This window comes from Taudactylus pleione, unplaced genomic scaffold (assembly GCF_031769625.1).
Source record: "Taudactylus pleione unplaced genomic scaffold, aTauple2 ptg000110l, whole genome shotgun sequence".
In the NCBI taxonomy this organism is placed as follows: domain Eukaryota; kingdom Metazoa; phylum Chordata; class Amphibia; order Anura; family Myobatrachidae; genus Taudactylus; species Taudactylus pleione.
Genome location: NW_028284512.1, coordinates 4,310,075 through 4,327,020, shown reverse-complemented (window position 1 = coordinate 4,327,020; position 16,946 = coordinate 4,310,075). Strand labels below are relative to the sequence as shown.

Sequence of the window (16,946 nt, the reverse complement as noted above, 5' to 3'; positions counted from 1 at the left end):
CTAGTTTAGACACGCAGGGGTATATTTACTCAAGTGCAGGTTTTTAGAAGTGGAGTTGTTGCTCATAGCAACCAATCAGATTCTACTTATCATTTATCTAGCACATTCTAGAATATAATAGCTACAATCTGACTGGTTGCTATGGGCAACTTCTCCACTTCTAAAAACTCACACTTTAGTAAATATACGTCGCAAACACATTAAAACAGTGATATAGATACAATGTAATAAAGGACAATAAAGGAGATATTAAAGCTGGGTACACATTTAACAAAGTGTACCCAGCCAACCAGTCGTTTGATGAGGTCTGGCGGGGGTCCCATTATCGGCAAGTGTATACACGCTTGTCGATGTTGGGAGCGGCATCGCGATGGCGGGGGCCATGCTGCATTCGGCAGCACGGCCCTCGCTGTATGCTAACACCATAAAAAATTTTTTTTTTGGTTGCCTGTCAGACCTGCATGCACGTCCAAAATGGCGATGTCACTGATAATGCGCGTGAGTGTACACACTAGACTATGTTGGCAACATGTCGTTCGATCCGGCCAGATCGGACGACATATAGTCTAGTGTGTACCGGCCATTAGAAGAGTGCATTCGGCTACATAAGCTCTCACTTACATGTAGTGTTGCAGAATGTAAATGCTTTACTTGCCCTAAAACTCTTGTCACCAAGGCACATGACTTATGGAGACTTCTAGAGCAGGTTGTTCTCTACATCTAATAAGCATAGCAATAACATACTGTATGCTAACACCATAACTGCTTTTTTTTACATATGTACCAGGCGAAGTGCCAACAAAAACATCACAACGCCCCTTTCCACTTCACTTTCTCATTCCCGAACAGTAAAAATTGCAGGGTGACGGGTGTACGGCAAAAGGGCGGAGCTTTTAGTATGGCATCTGTAGCCAGAGGTTGTGCGCTTTAGACTGGCATTCATCAGAAGTGACTCAAGGTTTAAGGCAGCCACTGCGAGATCTGAGAGAAACTTTAATAATTTATATTAAATATTGATGTGAATTATTTACAACGTTCATAATTCACAACCTGAGCAGCCTAAAAAGCAGGAGTGACACAAGGTTATCATGAGGATGAAAAGGCGAGCTGACTGGTCACCTTGGTGGGAAGTTAGAGCTGTGCAGAAAACAAACACTGCATTCTTCTCCTGGTGTGAATTGGTAGATAATGGGAGGGAGAATAAGGCAGAGCCAACAAATACCTTTCATCCTAGCAACTAGACACAAGTCAAAGCAGTTCAGTCAATTCCTGTATTAGCTACAACTCAATACTGAGTTAATGCCTTATTAACCTATCAGACTATAACTACAACTAATACAGTGTAGGCAAACTGAAAATACACACACACAAATATGTTTTATTATATATATATATATATATATATATTACTTACATATACACAGGTTGAGTCTCCCATATGCAAATATTCAGAGATACGTAATATTCCGAAATACGGAATAATTTTGGCATGACTGATAATGAAACCTTTGATTTTTGATGGTTTAATGTACACAAACTTTGTCTAAGGCAAAAATTATTAAAAATATTGTATAAAATTACCTTCAGGCTGTGTATAAGGTGTATATGATACATAAATGAATTTCATGTATGTACACATACTTTGCTTGAGCCACAAAGTTATTGAAAATATTGTATAAAATGACCTGCAGGCTGTGTGTATAAGGTGTATATAACACATAAATGCATTGTGTGTGTATATTTGGGTCCCATTCCCAAGATATTTCATTATGGTATGCAATTACTCCAAAATACGGTATATTCCGTTATAAAAAATACCCCAGGTCCCAAGCATTTTGGATATGGGAGACTCAACCTGTATACAGTATATATATATATATATATATATATATATATATATATATATATATATATACATATATACACAAAACGTGGCCACTCCCTTTTAAACATAAAGTTCAGCACGAATGCATTAACAAACACAAACACAAGGGTATGGGTGCATAGTGTTAAAGGGTCAGGGGGGGTTGTCTGACAGATACAACTTCAAGAGCTGGCTGCACAAATGTGGATGGTACGGAGGATAATTTCTGAAAATGACAATTACAAAATTACAAATAAGCTGCTATATTTACACTGGGCCTAAATTAAAATAAACATAACACAGAAATAAAACAGATATTGGTATAATTCTGAGATTATAAAGGGATGTGCGTAAGTAGACACCGCGGCTTGCTAATTCGGTGGGCAAAGGGCAGCTAAGTAAAAAGCCATGTATACAGTAATAGATGAACGAGCGACTACTGCATCCACAACCCTTTACATTTTAGCTGTCCTAACTAATTTGGTTAATTCAGGAACATCATTGGGAAATAATAAAGAATTCCAGTGACAAATACTGGGAAAATCAGGGAGCCACATTACCAAAATATATGCAGTATGTATATTAAAGAGAATCCAACTGCATCTCCCGAAATTATACCTAGGTCAATTTTCAAATTGAGATAATCGCATATATGATTTTTACCCCAACTAGCTATTACGCCAGACCGGGACAAAATAAAATACTGTCCATTCTGGCAACTTGGACATTAAATGGGAACCAAATCACATTGCTGGTGTCAATACGACCAGAAAAAAAGGACTCCTTACCGGTGAAATATATGTCCTACGCAAATGCTCTGTTCCAAGCATCCTTATTCAGGATGTGATAAGTTTTATTGGACTATCAGAAAAAATATGACATTTCATGCTGTCCTCATAAAACGTATCTCAATGTGCAGAAAGGAATAATTGTGCTAGATCCTCCGGTCCCCAATGTCACAATTACACATTTCATACATCACCAACGTACGCATGACTTCAAATATCAATTGAGTAATGTAATGAAAACAAAGACAAAGTAACATGTCGGAAACAGACAGGGAAAAGTGGTTTGTGTGCGCTTTTCCTCCAGCAGAAGAAACACAGAGAATCGGGCAGCATTTCCTATTGTTTCAATGCAATAAATAGTTTGCTGTAAATTTCATAACAAAAACAAGGTTAAGAAAAATAATACCAAAAATGCCTCCGTTACTTAACATAATATATGTGGTGTGCTTACTATTGCCTTAAAATGCCCCTGATTACCTTCATTTATTGAATTAGCATTGATAACTGTCTGCTGCTTAACCTTACAGGAGGAAGCCAGTTGTTCACTGGAAACAGATCTTTATAATTGAGTTGAAGTTTGTTGCCTGTTTAACTCATACAGTGTGTTACTTGAGAGATTGCAATACTGTCGTCAGCTGACGGGAACACGAGGGCTGGGGACTTGAGGGTACCTGGCTTTTTGATCATTTTAAGTGATTGATTAAAAAATAAATAAATAAATAAATAAATGTTTAAAAAAAATGTAAACATCTATGACTAATTATCTTGCATTTATAACATTTCATCAATTGCCAAACACTTTCTATTTACATCCTGTAGTTATTCTCAAATGCACTATATAAAACAATTATATTTCGGGGGGTATGTACAATGATTTTCAATGGTGAGTGTAGGAAGGATATAGTTAGACATGCTGGGAAGTAGCGAGAGGGAGGTCTTTGGCCGAGATGGTTTATCGCCATTCATACAGTACACAGGAAAAAGGTATGCATGATCACTACGAATCAGCACATTCTAAAGGTTATGTCAAGCTGAGAAATTAATATTGTAGATTTTTCCTCTTTGCAAGTACGCACCTTGGCATATTCTTGTTGCTTAACTATGGATAATTTAATTCCTCCTTAGGGTGGGAAATGACAGTGGACCAAAATAAAACGCCAGCTTTTTTATACATGTAACATACAGTCGTGGCAACACCAGTTGTGCTGGAGCGATGCGCTATTTATATTGCCTGTGTCGGCACAGGTAAACGCTCTGTGAAAACAGCAAATTACTTATGTAAAGGGTACTTGTTTACATCAGTTGTAAGATCGTCTTGCTGTCGTATCACATACAACACAGATTTCAGTTTTCAACAAGTGCTTAAAGGGAAGGGGTTAGTTCTTTAGTAGAATATTCATTCATATAATATTTGCATTGATAGTACTATTCACTGTAAGGTTAATCCATTAGTTACCATACAGATGATCAAACCCACCAGGCGGTGAAGCTTTGCTGTTTTCCCAGTCTATGCAAGGGTTAACGCTCCCCCCAGACTGACCACTCACATCTTGTTTTCTGGGTCAAAAATGTTCAGTGAGCCTTACTACTGACTCTCTTTAGGCATATAAAAATCCTTCAACTAGCCCGAGACGGTCCTTCCAGCTTCCCCCTGCGGACACCTCGCTCAGTGGAGAAGTTCATTACATTTTATGATCTTCCCAAGTCTGTCCTGCTTATAAGACTCGCAAAAGGCCACAAATCTGGCAAACCATCACGTATGCCATTAGACATTACTACTAAATGAATGGCATTTAAGCTCTCTGTTCTATGTTGCCTATATTTATGGGTGGCTAGCAGCTGCCAATGTTCCTTTTTGCTGTACGTCTAGTTTCTAAAATAAAATGAAAACATAAGATTTTATTGGGTTGATGTGTAAAGGTGCAAGAGTTGAGGTGCCGATCGAGCAGTTTTCTTTCTTGGCTGATATCTTACCTTTAACTACCTTGGATTAAAGGTGGTACCTAATTGGACAAAACTATTTGGAAATACAGTGATAACTGTTATGTTGTTACATTAATGGGCGTCACACCTTGATTTGGGAGAAACAATGGTGTTTTCCAAGATCGATGGAGCCGTTACAGCTTTTATGACAAACTAACAAATATTTGTAATTTTCTCAGTTCACAAATACTAATGAAGCAATCTCAGGTTTTGCCAGTATGTACCCACTTGGGGATAAAAACTTACTCAGGCTCAGGCTTGTCGACAAAAGAAGGGAAAAAAAAAAACATCTATACACAATCATATGTTCACGTGTATTGATTTTTACGCCTGTGGCTAGCTGAAAAATCCAGAGCCTGTTTATTTAATTCAGAAAAAAGGTCATTTCTCATCTACATGCAACAAATACCGTGCAAGCAAGCTTAATCTCTCTCAATTTTTTTTCTGGGCTTCAAAGTAAAAAAAAATAAAAAATCATCAAAACACTGAAATAAACAGGAGAATGATTCCGGGCAAGTTATCGTTTCAAATCCAAAATGCAATTGCAAAAACACTGTTATTCTCCAAACCGATATTTTACTAAAAATAATAATTATAGGGAAAATAAATGCAAAAAGCCTGCTACCTTGTGGTTGCCATTAGCAAAGCACATTTATAAATAAAGCTCCATAACTAGTGTATAATTTTATACCAATTCTCGGCAAATAAGAAAAGGGAACAGAATCGCATTCAGAAGTCTACCAAGTGAGAGAGTAAATTTGCTGGCCAAACTATACATGTATCATATCTGCTATTTTTATTCAATGAAATCTGCCAGCTGATGTGATAATTAAAATAAACCAATGCAATAAAACAGTCTTCAAGTGTATGTTAGAATAAAGTGAAGCATTTCCCTGATCCAATATTTTGATAGATTCTCCGAGTACGAGAGAAGCTTTGAAACAATGAGCCGGCCAGGAGACAAAGACGTTCCATGACCCTTTTCATTTTCAACAGCTAACAAGGTAAAGTTTCTGTGTTAGGATTAGCACGCAAACCAGCCGCCCTCTGTGACATTAAACAGATTGCCGCCACTGAGGATGAAAACAAACACTTGAAATTCAGCATTGCTTATAACTACAGAACCAGCTGCTTCCACTGTTACAGCACAGTTGCTACAGAATCAGACAGATAACAGTATTGCGATGTGCGGATTACGTTGGTGCTGTTTATTTTCCTCCCTTTAGTGGATTATGTTAGATTTTTACATCACAGTCAAAAGATGATGCAAACTGAATCTGCTTATTTACACAACAGTTCTCATACGCTACGCTAGTTACTGATGTCATACCCAACGTCCAGCATTCTTTGTCTGCTAAAATGACTATTTAAACAATCTTGTGCTCATTCATTGTGTAACAGGCATGTCTTTCCCCATTTACATTTTTTCCTTTTGTCAATTTTACTGTCACTTTTATAAGCTAGGTCGCCAGTGGGACATTTTGTACAGGATCAACCCTCTCATCCACGGAGGCGGTTTCACCCTATCTAATCTATGAAGATCTGAGACTTGACACCTTGCTTACAGTTCTAGTCACTCTGGATTAGGTTCATTTCGCAGACTGAAGTCTACAATTATTTCAATTATTAAAATTTCTCTGTTAAGTGGACACATATGCCATGTTGCTGCGCAATGCATAGACGATGTTTTATAATCTTCATCAGGTTTTTTGGAAAAATAAAGATTCATATTTAAAAAGTGAAAGGAAATCTTACAGTGTTTTTAGTTATTTTATTTTTGCGTGTAGACTAGTACCAATGGCTGCTCTCTAAAATCTAAGTTTGGGAATTAAAAACAGAAAAAAGGACTTCAAATAGATTAAAAAAATCTATATATATATTCTTCTGGTATCAAATTAACCTGAGTTGCTAACTGGGTGTGCAGTGTATTGTAAACAGAGGAAATGTTTGTAAGATCAGGTCATTGTGTATTTATTCCAGCAGAAAGCAGCAATTAGAGAGATAGATTTGGGGGGTTTTAAAAAAACCCCTCTCCGCACACGGAAATTGACGGTGATTGATTAGGTGTGCCAGCAATTAATATATATATTGTAGGTCATTTGATTTGCTACAACTGTATCAATGACAAGCTCAACACTGAAACTGACACCCTTAATAGGTTCTGGTGATTTGACACCCTTGAAATCCCTGGATTACTTAATGATCACTTTTTTATGAAAATATAAATAAATGCAACACAGCAACATTTAAAATGCCCATTTTTCTTCTATGCAGCTGGTCTCGGCACTTGTTTTAACCATTTACAAATGAATATGATAATAATATGATAAAATAAATAATCTTACAGATAGTGGGATTATTATGAATATCTAGACAGCAGTTTAGACCTGTTCCTAACAACAAAAGGCCACATGCCTTGCTTATACTGGCTTGGTAAATTCCATATAATGCTACATAAATTGTAACATATATATTATATATATATATACACATCTAAAGTTCTGCAACTAAGACTTCATAAATACCTCTTAGCACTAGACCGTGTGATACCTCTTAGCACTAGACTGTATGATATACTGACAAAGTACTTAGTATTAAATATAGCAAACACAATTCTTTGAGTTCAAATAAAAAAATATATGTTTAATCATGTATTTAAAAGAAAAAAGGGGTAGATTTGCCTGATCTACTAGTGTATGTATAGTTTAAACGATTTTAAGGGCTATCTTGTAAATATAAGAATTTTGACATAAATTTAAAGTAAACCTATATGTTGGTGAATTTTAATTTTCTAGCTAAACAAAATAAAAACAGCAACTGCATTCAGTGTAAGTAAAATATACTCCATGCTATTAAAGCCAGCAAAATTATTCCCTTAAAAAAATAAGCCTTAGAAAATCATGTGCAAAAATACATGTTATTCGTGACTTGGCTTTAATGGAAGACCCAGATAGAGTAATGCATTTCTTTTCAGTCAAAATACAGATATCTTTAACAGCAAATTTGGCAGTTAATTAATGATCTGATTTGGTGTCAACAGCACAGGTTCCCTTATTGATCTCATGATGGGCGTTTGTGAAGAATTCAGTGCAGAAAATAGCTATGGTGATGGGCTGCACATCTCAGTGAAAATTCAAGTCACAATTGGCCTCCTAGGTCCTACAAACACAAGTCTGTGGAACTATTTCTCTTTTTGTGTGTGTGTGTGGGGGGGGGGGGGGGGGGGGGCTGTCACACAACGCATGCATAAAAAATATAGACAAGTCAAGATGCAACGTCAACTTTACAAGTGGTGTATTCTTGTTTAACCTAATGAAAGCTGAGAACTGTTGCACTGCAGCCACCACCAGCATTTAAGGGGTTAAAGTGTAATATTCAATTTTGGCCATAAGCTGCCAGAAGGAACGGCGCTTGTGGCAGGTGATCTGTGAGCCTTCTCCCAAGCAGCATACACAACATAGATAGTAGCTGTCAGTAAACAAATTATCAATACAATGTTTTGTTTGTTTTTTTGCGCTGGTTCATGAACACGAGATAGTCAAAAAAAAAACAAATAAAAAACAAAGATGGCGTGGTCCAGATGAAAAACAGTTGAGTAAATAGTGTAAAGCTCAGAACAACGGTATGTAACACAATGCATGGTTCGGGGTTTATAGGACAGAAAGATTAGAACCCCTACCTGTTTTCTCTTTAATTTCACACAGGACGCTGAAGAGTGCTGGCTTCATCCTATGGCAGTTTAGGGCATGCTTTCTGTAAAAACGATTCAGAATAACAATATTACCACGATGCAATGCATGGAATGTCATATCACCTATAATTTACTGATACAGTCTGTTGACAAGAACAATGGAAAAATATGTTTCAAATCAATACAGAATGCACCTTTCATATCATATAATAACAGAATACCGGGACCCAGCAGTAAAAGTGGGAGAGAGAACACAGCAGTATTGTAAGACTAAATTAAAGGGCCTCTAAAAATAATACATATAATATTTATATAATCCATCCGAGCTAAAGTGATTTGATAAACATTTGCACTGGGAGGTTTATTAATCCCCATCAATGTCTTTCGCTTAGGGGGTCTTGTACCCGAACCGGCGACTTAAACTATAACTGTTAGAGAAGTTATAAGTTGAGCTTTCACTATTTCCAATCTGTAATGTTTACTCACACGTCAGATTAGCTCACTATTATTGCAACTGTAAATCAACACTTGTCTGCAATAAACGGCTTGAATCCACCTCAAAACTGATTTATTAAAAGGGGCTAACTTTTACTCAGCAGTATATTTTACCAACACTGATTTCATTGTTATTCTCACTGCAGTAGCATCTCCTGATATACTCCCAACAAACATACGCACACAAACAATTAGTGTTTATTCGCTAAAGAATAACTGAGAGATGCGGTCTATTTATAAAATGAATGGCAGATGGATTTTGTAATGTTAGGACGGTAAAAATGGGCAAGGGCACAGCAATATAAACAAGTACAGACACAAATCTGAACGCTCTTTCATTACAAATACCATTAGAGTGTCTGCTGTTTACAAACGATGCAAACAAGTTGTCAGAAATAAACCAACAATGGTAGGGTAGAAATATATATATATATTTATTGGCTAACTCTGTATTTATAGAGGAAGTTCCTGTGTTCCCTTGCATTACACTTGATTGCTTGTTGGAAGGACGTTAAGTGGTCCTGAATGCATGACCTATAAATAATACTCTATATAGGGACTCACACCAGATAAAGAGTCTCTCCTGATGCAAGGGATCTGTCGAATAGCATTTATTGCCATCATTCTCACAACGCCTGGACCAATATATGTGCACAAATGGATGTGTGATCCCGTCCGTGCTCAATTTATTTATAATGATCATTTTTCCTATATAGGGCCATTGTCTACCCTAGAGGCAGAGCAAAAATAGACTGGAGGGTTCCTTCAAGCTGCACTTAAGGAGATTGAGGGAGCACATCTACACATGGCTATAGCTGCGAGCTGTATTTATATCAGTTTGCCTATGAAGGCGTCATTTCATCCCCATGCGAGAAGGAGCCTCCAGCTGCATCGCAGCCTCTGCTCGTCGCTACCCAAACATGTGTTGGTTTATTTGACAAACTGCCTGCATTTGAGAAGTTGCTCACTCCAGGATGTGCAGGAGTGATGAGCTGCCGTGATGTGTGGGGAGGGAAAGCGTGATGCTGTGTGTGTGTTTTTTTTTTTTATTGCGGTGAAAACCAACTTTGCTTGTGCCTCATCCAGGCTCTGATCAGTGATGGTCATGATCTGGTGCAGGATGTCCCCGATGTCCTGCTTCCTCCCGTCCCCGTCTGTCCCGTCATGTCCATGGGGAGGAGGTAATGTCATCCCCCCCTGTACCGAGTGACCGGCCATGGCCACCCCGGCCAAAGTCTGCATCATCCTGGTCTGCTCGTCCATACTCCTCTCCGCACCCAAATCAATTGAAACACAGACTGCAAGGATGCCTCACAGTCAGGGGCAGCACCGCTAGGAGGTCACTGCCCCGCACATCAACAATGACAAGCGTCAGATCCCAGCCTCAGACCTCTATTCTCCTTTGGTACACCGATTTACAAAAATATATATATAAATATATATATATATCACAGCATAGAGCAGTTCTTCACTCCATCAGTTCAAGAACCATCCAAAATATGGTGCAGAAGTGTGGTACTCGCATATGAAAAAGTAACGCAAGACACGATCCCTCTTCTGCTTGTTTTACTACTGTACCAAGTTCTCTTTCAAAAGAGAGCAGGTCTTTTTGCCAGTTTTATTCCATCACATACAAAGGCAGCAGATTCTGGGGGTCTCATGAAAGGTAACAATGATGCCTCCTCAGTTCTGGCTCTATATATCAGATCAGCAAGGCCAGTTGCAGTTCATCCCATCAGGATACAAGTAGCAGAAGCCAGGCAATGCTTTGCACATACTGTCAAATGTTAGCAGTTGACGGCATATGAATTCTGCAGGAACTGAAATGGTTAAATCTATTTAATTTTATATAATTTAATGCTTTATTCCATCAATGCCCGCTTCGGAGATAGTCTAAAAAAAATGAAATAAAAAATACAAAAGCCGAAGTTAGGATCGGATCTGTGGGGTGTCATGGAAAGAAAGCAACACCACTTTTCTTCTTCTAGGACAATTCTTGACCTACGCCTGCAGCAGGGAATGTCCAAAGAAGTTACGTCTAGTCTCAGTGATTTATCCCATCAATGCAAAAAATAAAAATAAAAAAAATAAAAATACATCTGTTGAAAATGACACAACGGCAGATGATCCCCCCCACTACATTAGTAAGACCTCTCAACATGAAGAGTAACAGCACACTGCTCCTCTGCTAGCACAGTCCTTTCATGCTTTAGTCCTTGTTTTTTTTAAAAAACAAAATAAAAAATATGTTTAGTCCCGATCTTTTTTTTTTTTTTTTCTGCTTTCTTTCTTCAATCCTTCATCCCTGATCTCCTCTCCAGAGCTGCCAATCTCCAGGTTCTCCTTGCAAAGAGGAATAAATAAATCAGTGACTGATGGAGCTCCTCACAGATCACCTTCAATAAAATAAATGAGAAGGGGGGTGTGGGGGGGGAGACTATAAACAAAATAGATGTAAAGGAAAAAGTCTGTGTGAGAGAAGTTGTGGCCGGGGGTGGGGTGGTGCCAGGCAGCGGTATTGATGAGGGCACTGTGAGTGAGAGCTGGGGCAGTGATGGGTGGCAGGGATGGGTACGGTGCCCGCTCAGGGGGTGCTGCTGCTGACGATGATGCCTCGGAGCAGCAATCAACAAAACTTTTTTTTTTTCCTCCTCCTCGGCGGCGGCGGCGGCGGCTGCGGGTGATGAGGGAGAGATGGATGGGGGGCCGGTGCCGGGGCTCCCGGGCGGGATTTATGGCTCCGGCTGCTGCCCCGCTCTCGCTGCTGCCGGCCCCGGTGACGGATTGACAGGCTGCCAACGCCACTCACTCACTGCGGACGTGTCAGACTTTGAAGGAGGGGAGGAAATAAAAAGGGAGACAAAATATAAATAATGGAGGCAAGCTCCGCCCCCATCGTGTCCTGGGCCCCGGGAGGGGGAGGAGAAGAGAGGGGGGGGGGAAGCGGGGCCAGCCCCTCTCCAGCCTCCGCCCAGCAGTGAGGAGGAGGGAGCTACCTCAGAGAGAAACAGCGCCGCCGGTGTGGTTGTTGCGATGCAACCTGCCGCCGTTGCTAAGGGATTGGTGACAGGCGGCCAATGGGATCCCAAGACTGCTCCGCTGTGTCTATCAAGTTTAACTTGATGGTGTAGACCAAGGTCGGTTGAGTGCGCATCCATTCCCGCCCGCCTCTCTACTTACGATTGGCCGATTCGAACAGTGATGTGAGGAGGGGGGAAGGCGGGGCCTGCGTCCGATGGTTGGTCCTCATGCGGTTGCCATGGCAGCGAGGGAGCAGGAGGATGAGGGAGGGATGCTGCTGCTGCTGCTGTGTGTATGAGATGCGGCTGCCTCAGACCTATGCCCAGTAGCAGCAGCAGCTCTCCCTAGTGCAGGAGCTCAAGAGTGTCCTCATATAGGAGTTTATATGAATATTATTATTAGTAGTAGTACACATACAGTATTAAATAGCCATATCCACATCAGGAATGTGCAACAATGGGATAAATATAGTAATATACCAGGAAGATCTATCAGTGTTCCACTAGTGCCGGTTCCCTTTTGTTCCACATGAGAAGATTTTTAGCACAGAAAACAATATAACTAATACTATTAACAATGAATCATGTCACATTAGTGAATAGAAAATGTTATTTACTATTATTATGTTTTTTTAGAATTTCAGACAGAAGCTATGCAAATTAATATATGTCAGCTATTTATTTTAATAAAACAATTAAATTACTGTAATTACCAATCAAATGTAATGTATCTTATATTACTGCAACAGCAAAAGATGGAGTTTACATGCTGTACTAACAAGCATTTATATAAAGTATAAGATGATTAATATAATAAATATTTTCCCTCCTATACCTTTGACGTGTCACCGGCAGGACATAAAGATGATATATCAATGGACTAGAACCGGACAAGTCATTATTATAGCATTTTTAGGGGTATATTTACTAAAGTCAGAGTTTCTAGAAGTGGAGATGTTGCCCATAGCAACCAATCAGATGCTAGCTATTATCTTCTAGTAGGTGCTAGTTAAATGTTAAGTAAAATCTGATTGGTTGCTATGGGCAACATCTCCACTTCTAAAAACTCTCACTTTAGTAAATATACCCCTTAGGGTGTAACTTTCCCCACAGAAAGGCCTTATACAGCCAGCTAATAGCCCGCTTGCCACTTGTTATATTGGGGTACTGCCTCTTGCATCTTAAGTTGGTTAGCTTTTTCACTGTATACATTGATAGTAAATACAAAATAGTCCACTAATAACCATTCATAATGTGCCATGTGTTTTATAACTTAACTCATGGACACAGTCTAGCATAGGGAACAGTGATCCATTTGCTTAAATCAGCTAACATTCCACAGGGGGAAATAGAGATAATTAAAATCGGAACAAAACAGGTGCTGTGTGCCTGATCCCTAAATGTGCCTTCAAGTATGTAGTTTGATCCAAGATCTTTGGAGGTCATGTTGTAGCTGTAGCAGTTATATCAATATTTCCCAGGGACTTGCGGTGAGGTCAATGGATGGTGAGACACTGGCTAGCATCAGAGACTGATTTACACACATATATGAACCTGCGCCTTTTGCACAGATCTCCCCCCCTCACACATATCTCCCAATAGCACAGAAGATCCCCCCTAGCACTAAAGACTTTTCCCACACACACACACACAGATCTCCCTCTAGCAGCGGACCCTCCTCACCTTTTTCTCCTTTGTGTGTTTCCTCTGCATATCCCAATCTCCTAACCTCCTCAGTGCTGCTGCTGAGCTCCGATGCCTGAGTACTTCTTGGACTGGTCACCTGATCGTCATAGGTATCAATCAGAGCTCAAGGCACGCCACCTCACAGGGAGGCATGCCTCCATTAGCTCTTTTTCTCTGTGTTTTATTGGCTGCATCATGGCCCAGCCCCCTCACACTGCACATGCTCAGAAAATGAGCATACGCAAATATGAGTATGTAGGGTCAAACACATTCTAATCGTATCTACATATTTTACTGAAGAGGTAGAATGGGGAGGTGCTAATTTGCTCTGATGTAGGCAAAGTTTATGAAGGGCATGTTTATACATTTACTGCCCATGCAGACCACCACCTAAGTGTATATATGCCTGGCAGGAGGCATATCTTTGCACCTAGCAGTGCTCTACATATGTGTACAAATATAGTCGATGTACTAAGCCTTGTATAGAGATAAAGTGGGGAGAGATAAAGTACCAACCAATCAGCTCCTGTCACTTTATAGGCTGTGTTTGAAAAATGACAGTTAGGAGCTGATTGGTTAGTGCTTTATCTCTCTCCAATTTATCTCTCTAAAAGCCTTGATGCATCTCCCCAGCTATATTTCTGCTCACTTCTATTGAGTGATGTACACCCATTCTACGTCAATCTCTGCATCAGCCCCTTAAGGGCATATTTCTTATTTCTTGTGGTGTGCCCCCAAATAAGGAATCCTTTATTGCCTGAATGTATTATTACTGAGTCGCCAGGACAGGGGCACGATTATGAGCGTCTGTAATCACTTGACTTTGTACTTTGGTCAGCTGCTGCGCTACTGCACATGCACCAACGTCTGGCGGCACTTGTTTGAGCTATAAATTTTGCGCCCATAGGCTACAATGGGCTAACGCCACCTACAGATGGCATTAAATGAAGGGAACAAAATCTGACAGCCTAGCAGCCCCCATAGAAACCGATGGTGGCTGCTTCTGCTGTCAGAAATGGAGGGTCCGCAGCAGCTAATGCAGTCCTTCCATGGTGCATCCTGGGGATCCATAATATTTCCAGGCAGCTCACCCAAAAATCAGTCTTTTCAGTCGATATCCCACAAATATTATTTGATAAATAGGCCCCTTAAGGGGGTATTTATCCAAGCTATAGAAGAGATGAAATTGTAAAAAAAAAATTACCAACCAATCAGCTCCTATCATTTCATAAATACAGTCTGCAAAATGTAAATTGGAAGCTGAATGGTTAGTACTTTATCTCTCACAATTTAATCTCTATCTCCCAGCTTTGATAAATACCCCCCTTGGTGTCTAGATGTATATATATATAAAACAGTCTGAGAAAAAATTAACACTGAAACACATCCTTCTCTTACAACAAAGGACTTTGGGCCTGATTCACTACAGATCGCAACTGCGTATGCAATAGCGATTATGCACAAAGTATCACTGCGATAGTATGCTAATCCGTTGCGATCGCTATCCCGTCGCAACACTACACAGGGACGCCCATTTTACTTAGCACACATCTGTAATGTATAGCAAGACTGTGAAACCATCGGTACAATCGAGTACCATCGCAGCCTCACACACACTTGCACAAGCTCTGACCTTACTCAGGAATTGCTAACTTCCACACACGCTGAGTCCTCAGACTGCGCATGGCATCGCAGTGGATAATTTATGCACGCCCCTGCAATGGCGTTCAAACGCACTGGGACACTTGCGTTTTGAAGACCACCCTCCCATCACCACCCACAAATGGCACTTTCTGTCAATCACTCTGCAATGGGTCTGCGTGAACACTGCGATCACAGTCCCGATCACAGCGGCCGGTTCGCGCACTGCGATGCATATGCATCGCCTGATTGCGGTCGTATTATCAACTGCTGAATCAGGCCCTTTGGTCCTTAAAATATAATTCCCCCCAAAACTTCATTTCCTAAGCCATGGTTCGTATTTGGCTCCGGCAAGCAGCATTACATAAATTTCACCCAAAACTAATTTTCACACAGCTGTTATTGAGACGCCATAAGTAAATGGTAAATATTATCAGAGGCCCAGCAATCCACCATATATGGATCCCAGACATCTATCACCTTTAGAGGAAGCTGACATTACTGCTGCTGGCAGCATGTTGTCCATGGACATTGTGGGGCAGATTCAATTAGCCATGGTTTTTATCGCACGGCTAAAGCTCTGGGTTTAATGCCCGGAGCACTCCAATTATTAGGCAATTAAACCTAGCGGCTAATTGAATCTCCCCCTAGTGTGAGTTTTTTTTATGATTAAATTGTTTTCAAAGTGTTTTGCTTTGCACTTTGTTCTCTTATTGTTTTTCTTGCCACAAATAGAAAGGGCATGATAAACAAGGTGACTTGTCCCCAGTCACAGGGTCCTGTCACTGATATTCAAAAAAAGTCTCAAGCAAGCCTCTAAATGTTATTGTTATTGATTAGTGAATCGCTGGGTTACTCATGCTATTACAGTATCGTAGCAGGGCACAGAGGCACCCTGGACTGGCACACCCTGCCCATAGTGCACATTACATCATCACGTCACAGAGCAAGCTATGGCTGCAGGAAGATGGGTACTGGGGGCACCTTTTTGTAGCAGGATGCCTCTCTTGGCAACCCTAAGCTAGAACCAGGTGCTATTGAGGTACAGTAGCAATTGTGATGCCCTCATGCTCCTGCGCCCTGGGCGGCGCCAACTGTCACACAGTCCTTTGAATTCCCTCCAATATTTTTAACTTTCATCGTTGATGCCCTATTTCTTGCTGTTTAAAAGTTTTCCGGTAAGTCAAAAATAAATATTATTTTAATTGCTTACTAAATAAGTAGGCACTGATGTTTAGATCTATTATATAAAATTTAAATGAAGACAAATATAATAAATACAAATGTTACACACTATAATGTCTATATTATCTATATCTACAGTATATGGTGCATACTTCACATGTTGTCACTGGTGCAGGGATGTCACAAGTCCCAGCAAGCTATTGGGTCTATTATAAGTGTCAGACAACAAACACAGGCGATAATTCAGCATTGCACACAAGACTATCGGGAAACTGCACGTGCGCAGGACCCGTTCTGCGGATGTTCTGAACGGATCCTGCGTGATTGCACACAGCTCCGTCTATGCCTTTGCCTTATTAACAGGCAGAGGCATTTAAGGGGCGGTGCGGGGGATGTCGGCGTTCCCAGAAACGGAGTATGTCCGCCCAGTTTTCTGGGAGTGGCAAGGCCAGGGATTGCGTGTATGGACGCAGTTTCCTGGCCTCGCAAGCCAGCCAGCCTGAGTAAGCCTCTGCTTACTCAGTTGGCTGGTGGCCTGGCGGCGCCCACCGTAGCGACCGGTGGTCGCAATGGTTATCCCAGTCTGCGGCCTT

General features: G+C 40.5%; 1 protein-coding gene across 2 annotated transcripts in view; it reads right to left on the bottom strand.

The window, feature by feature from the left end:
• PBX3 (PBX homeobox 3) overlaps nt 1–11,644 on the bottom strand; it is a 249,358-nt gene extending 237,714 nt beyond the window's left edge. For both annotated transcript variants that reach the window (XM_088471119.1, XM_088471120.1), the window contains exons 1-2: nt 9,888–11,644; nt 8,315–8,388 (exon numbers count right to left, since the gene is read on the bottom strand). In XM_088471119.1, coding sequence (XP_088327245.1) covers nt 8,315–8,388; nt 9,888–10,084 — 271 coding nt within the window. In that variant the 5' untranslated portion in view covers nt 10,085–11,644. The remainder of the gene's footprint in view (nt 1–8,314; nt 8,389–9,887) is intronic.
• Nucleotides 11,645–16,946: the final 5,302 nt, after the last annotated feature.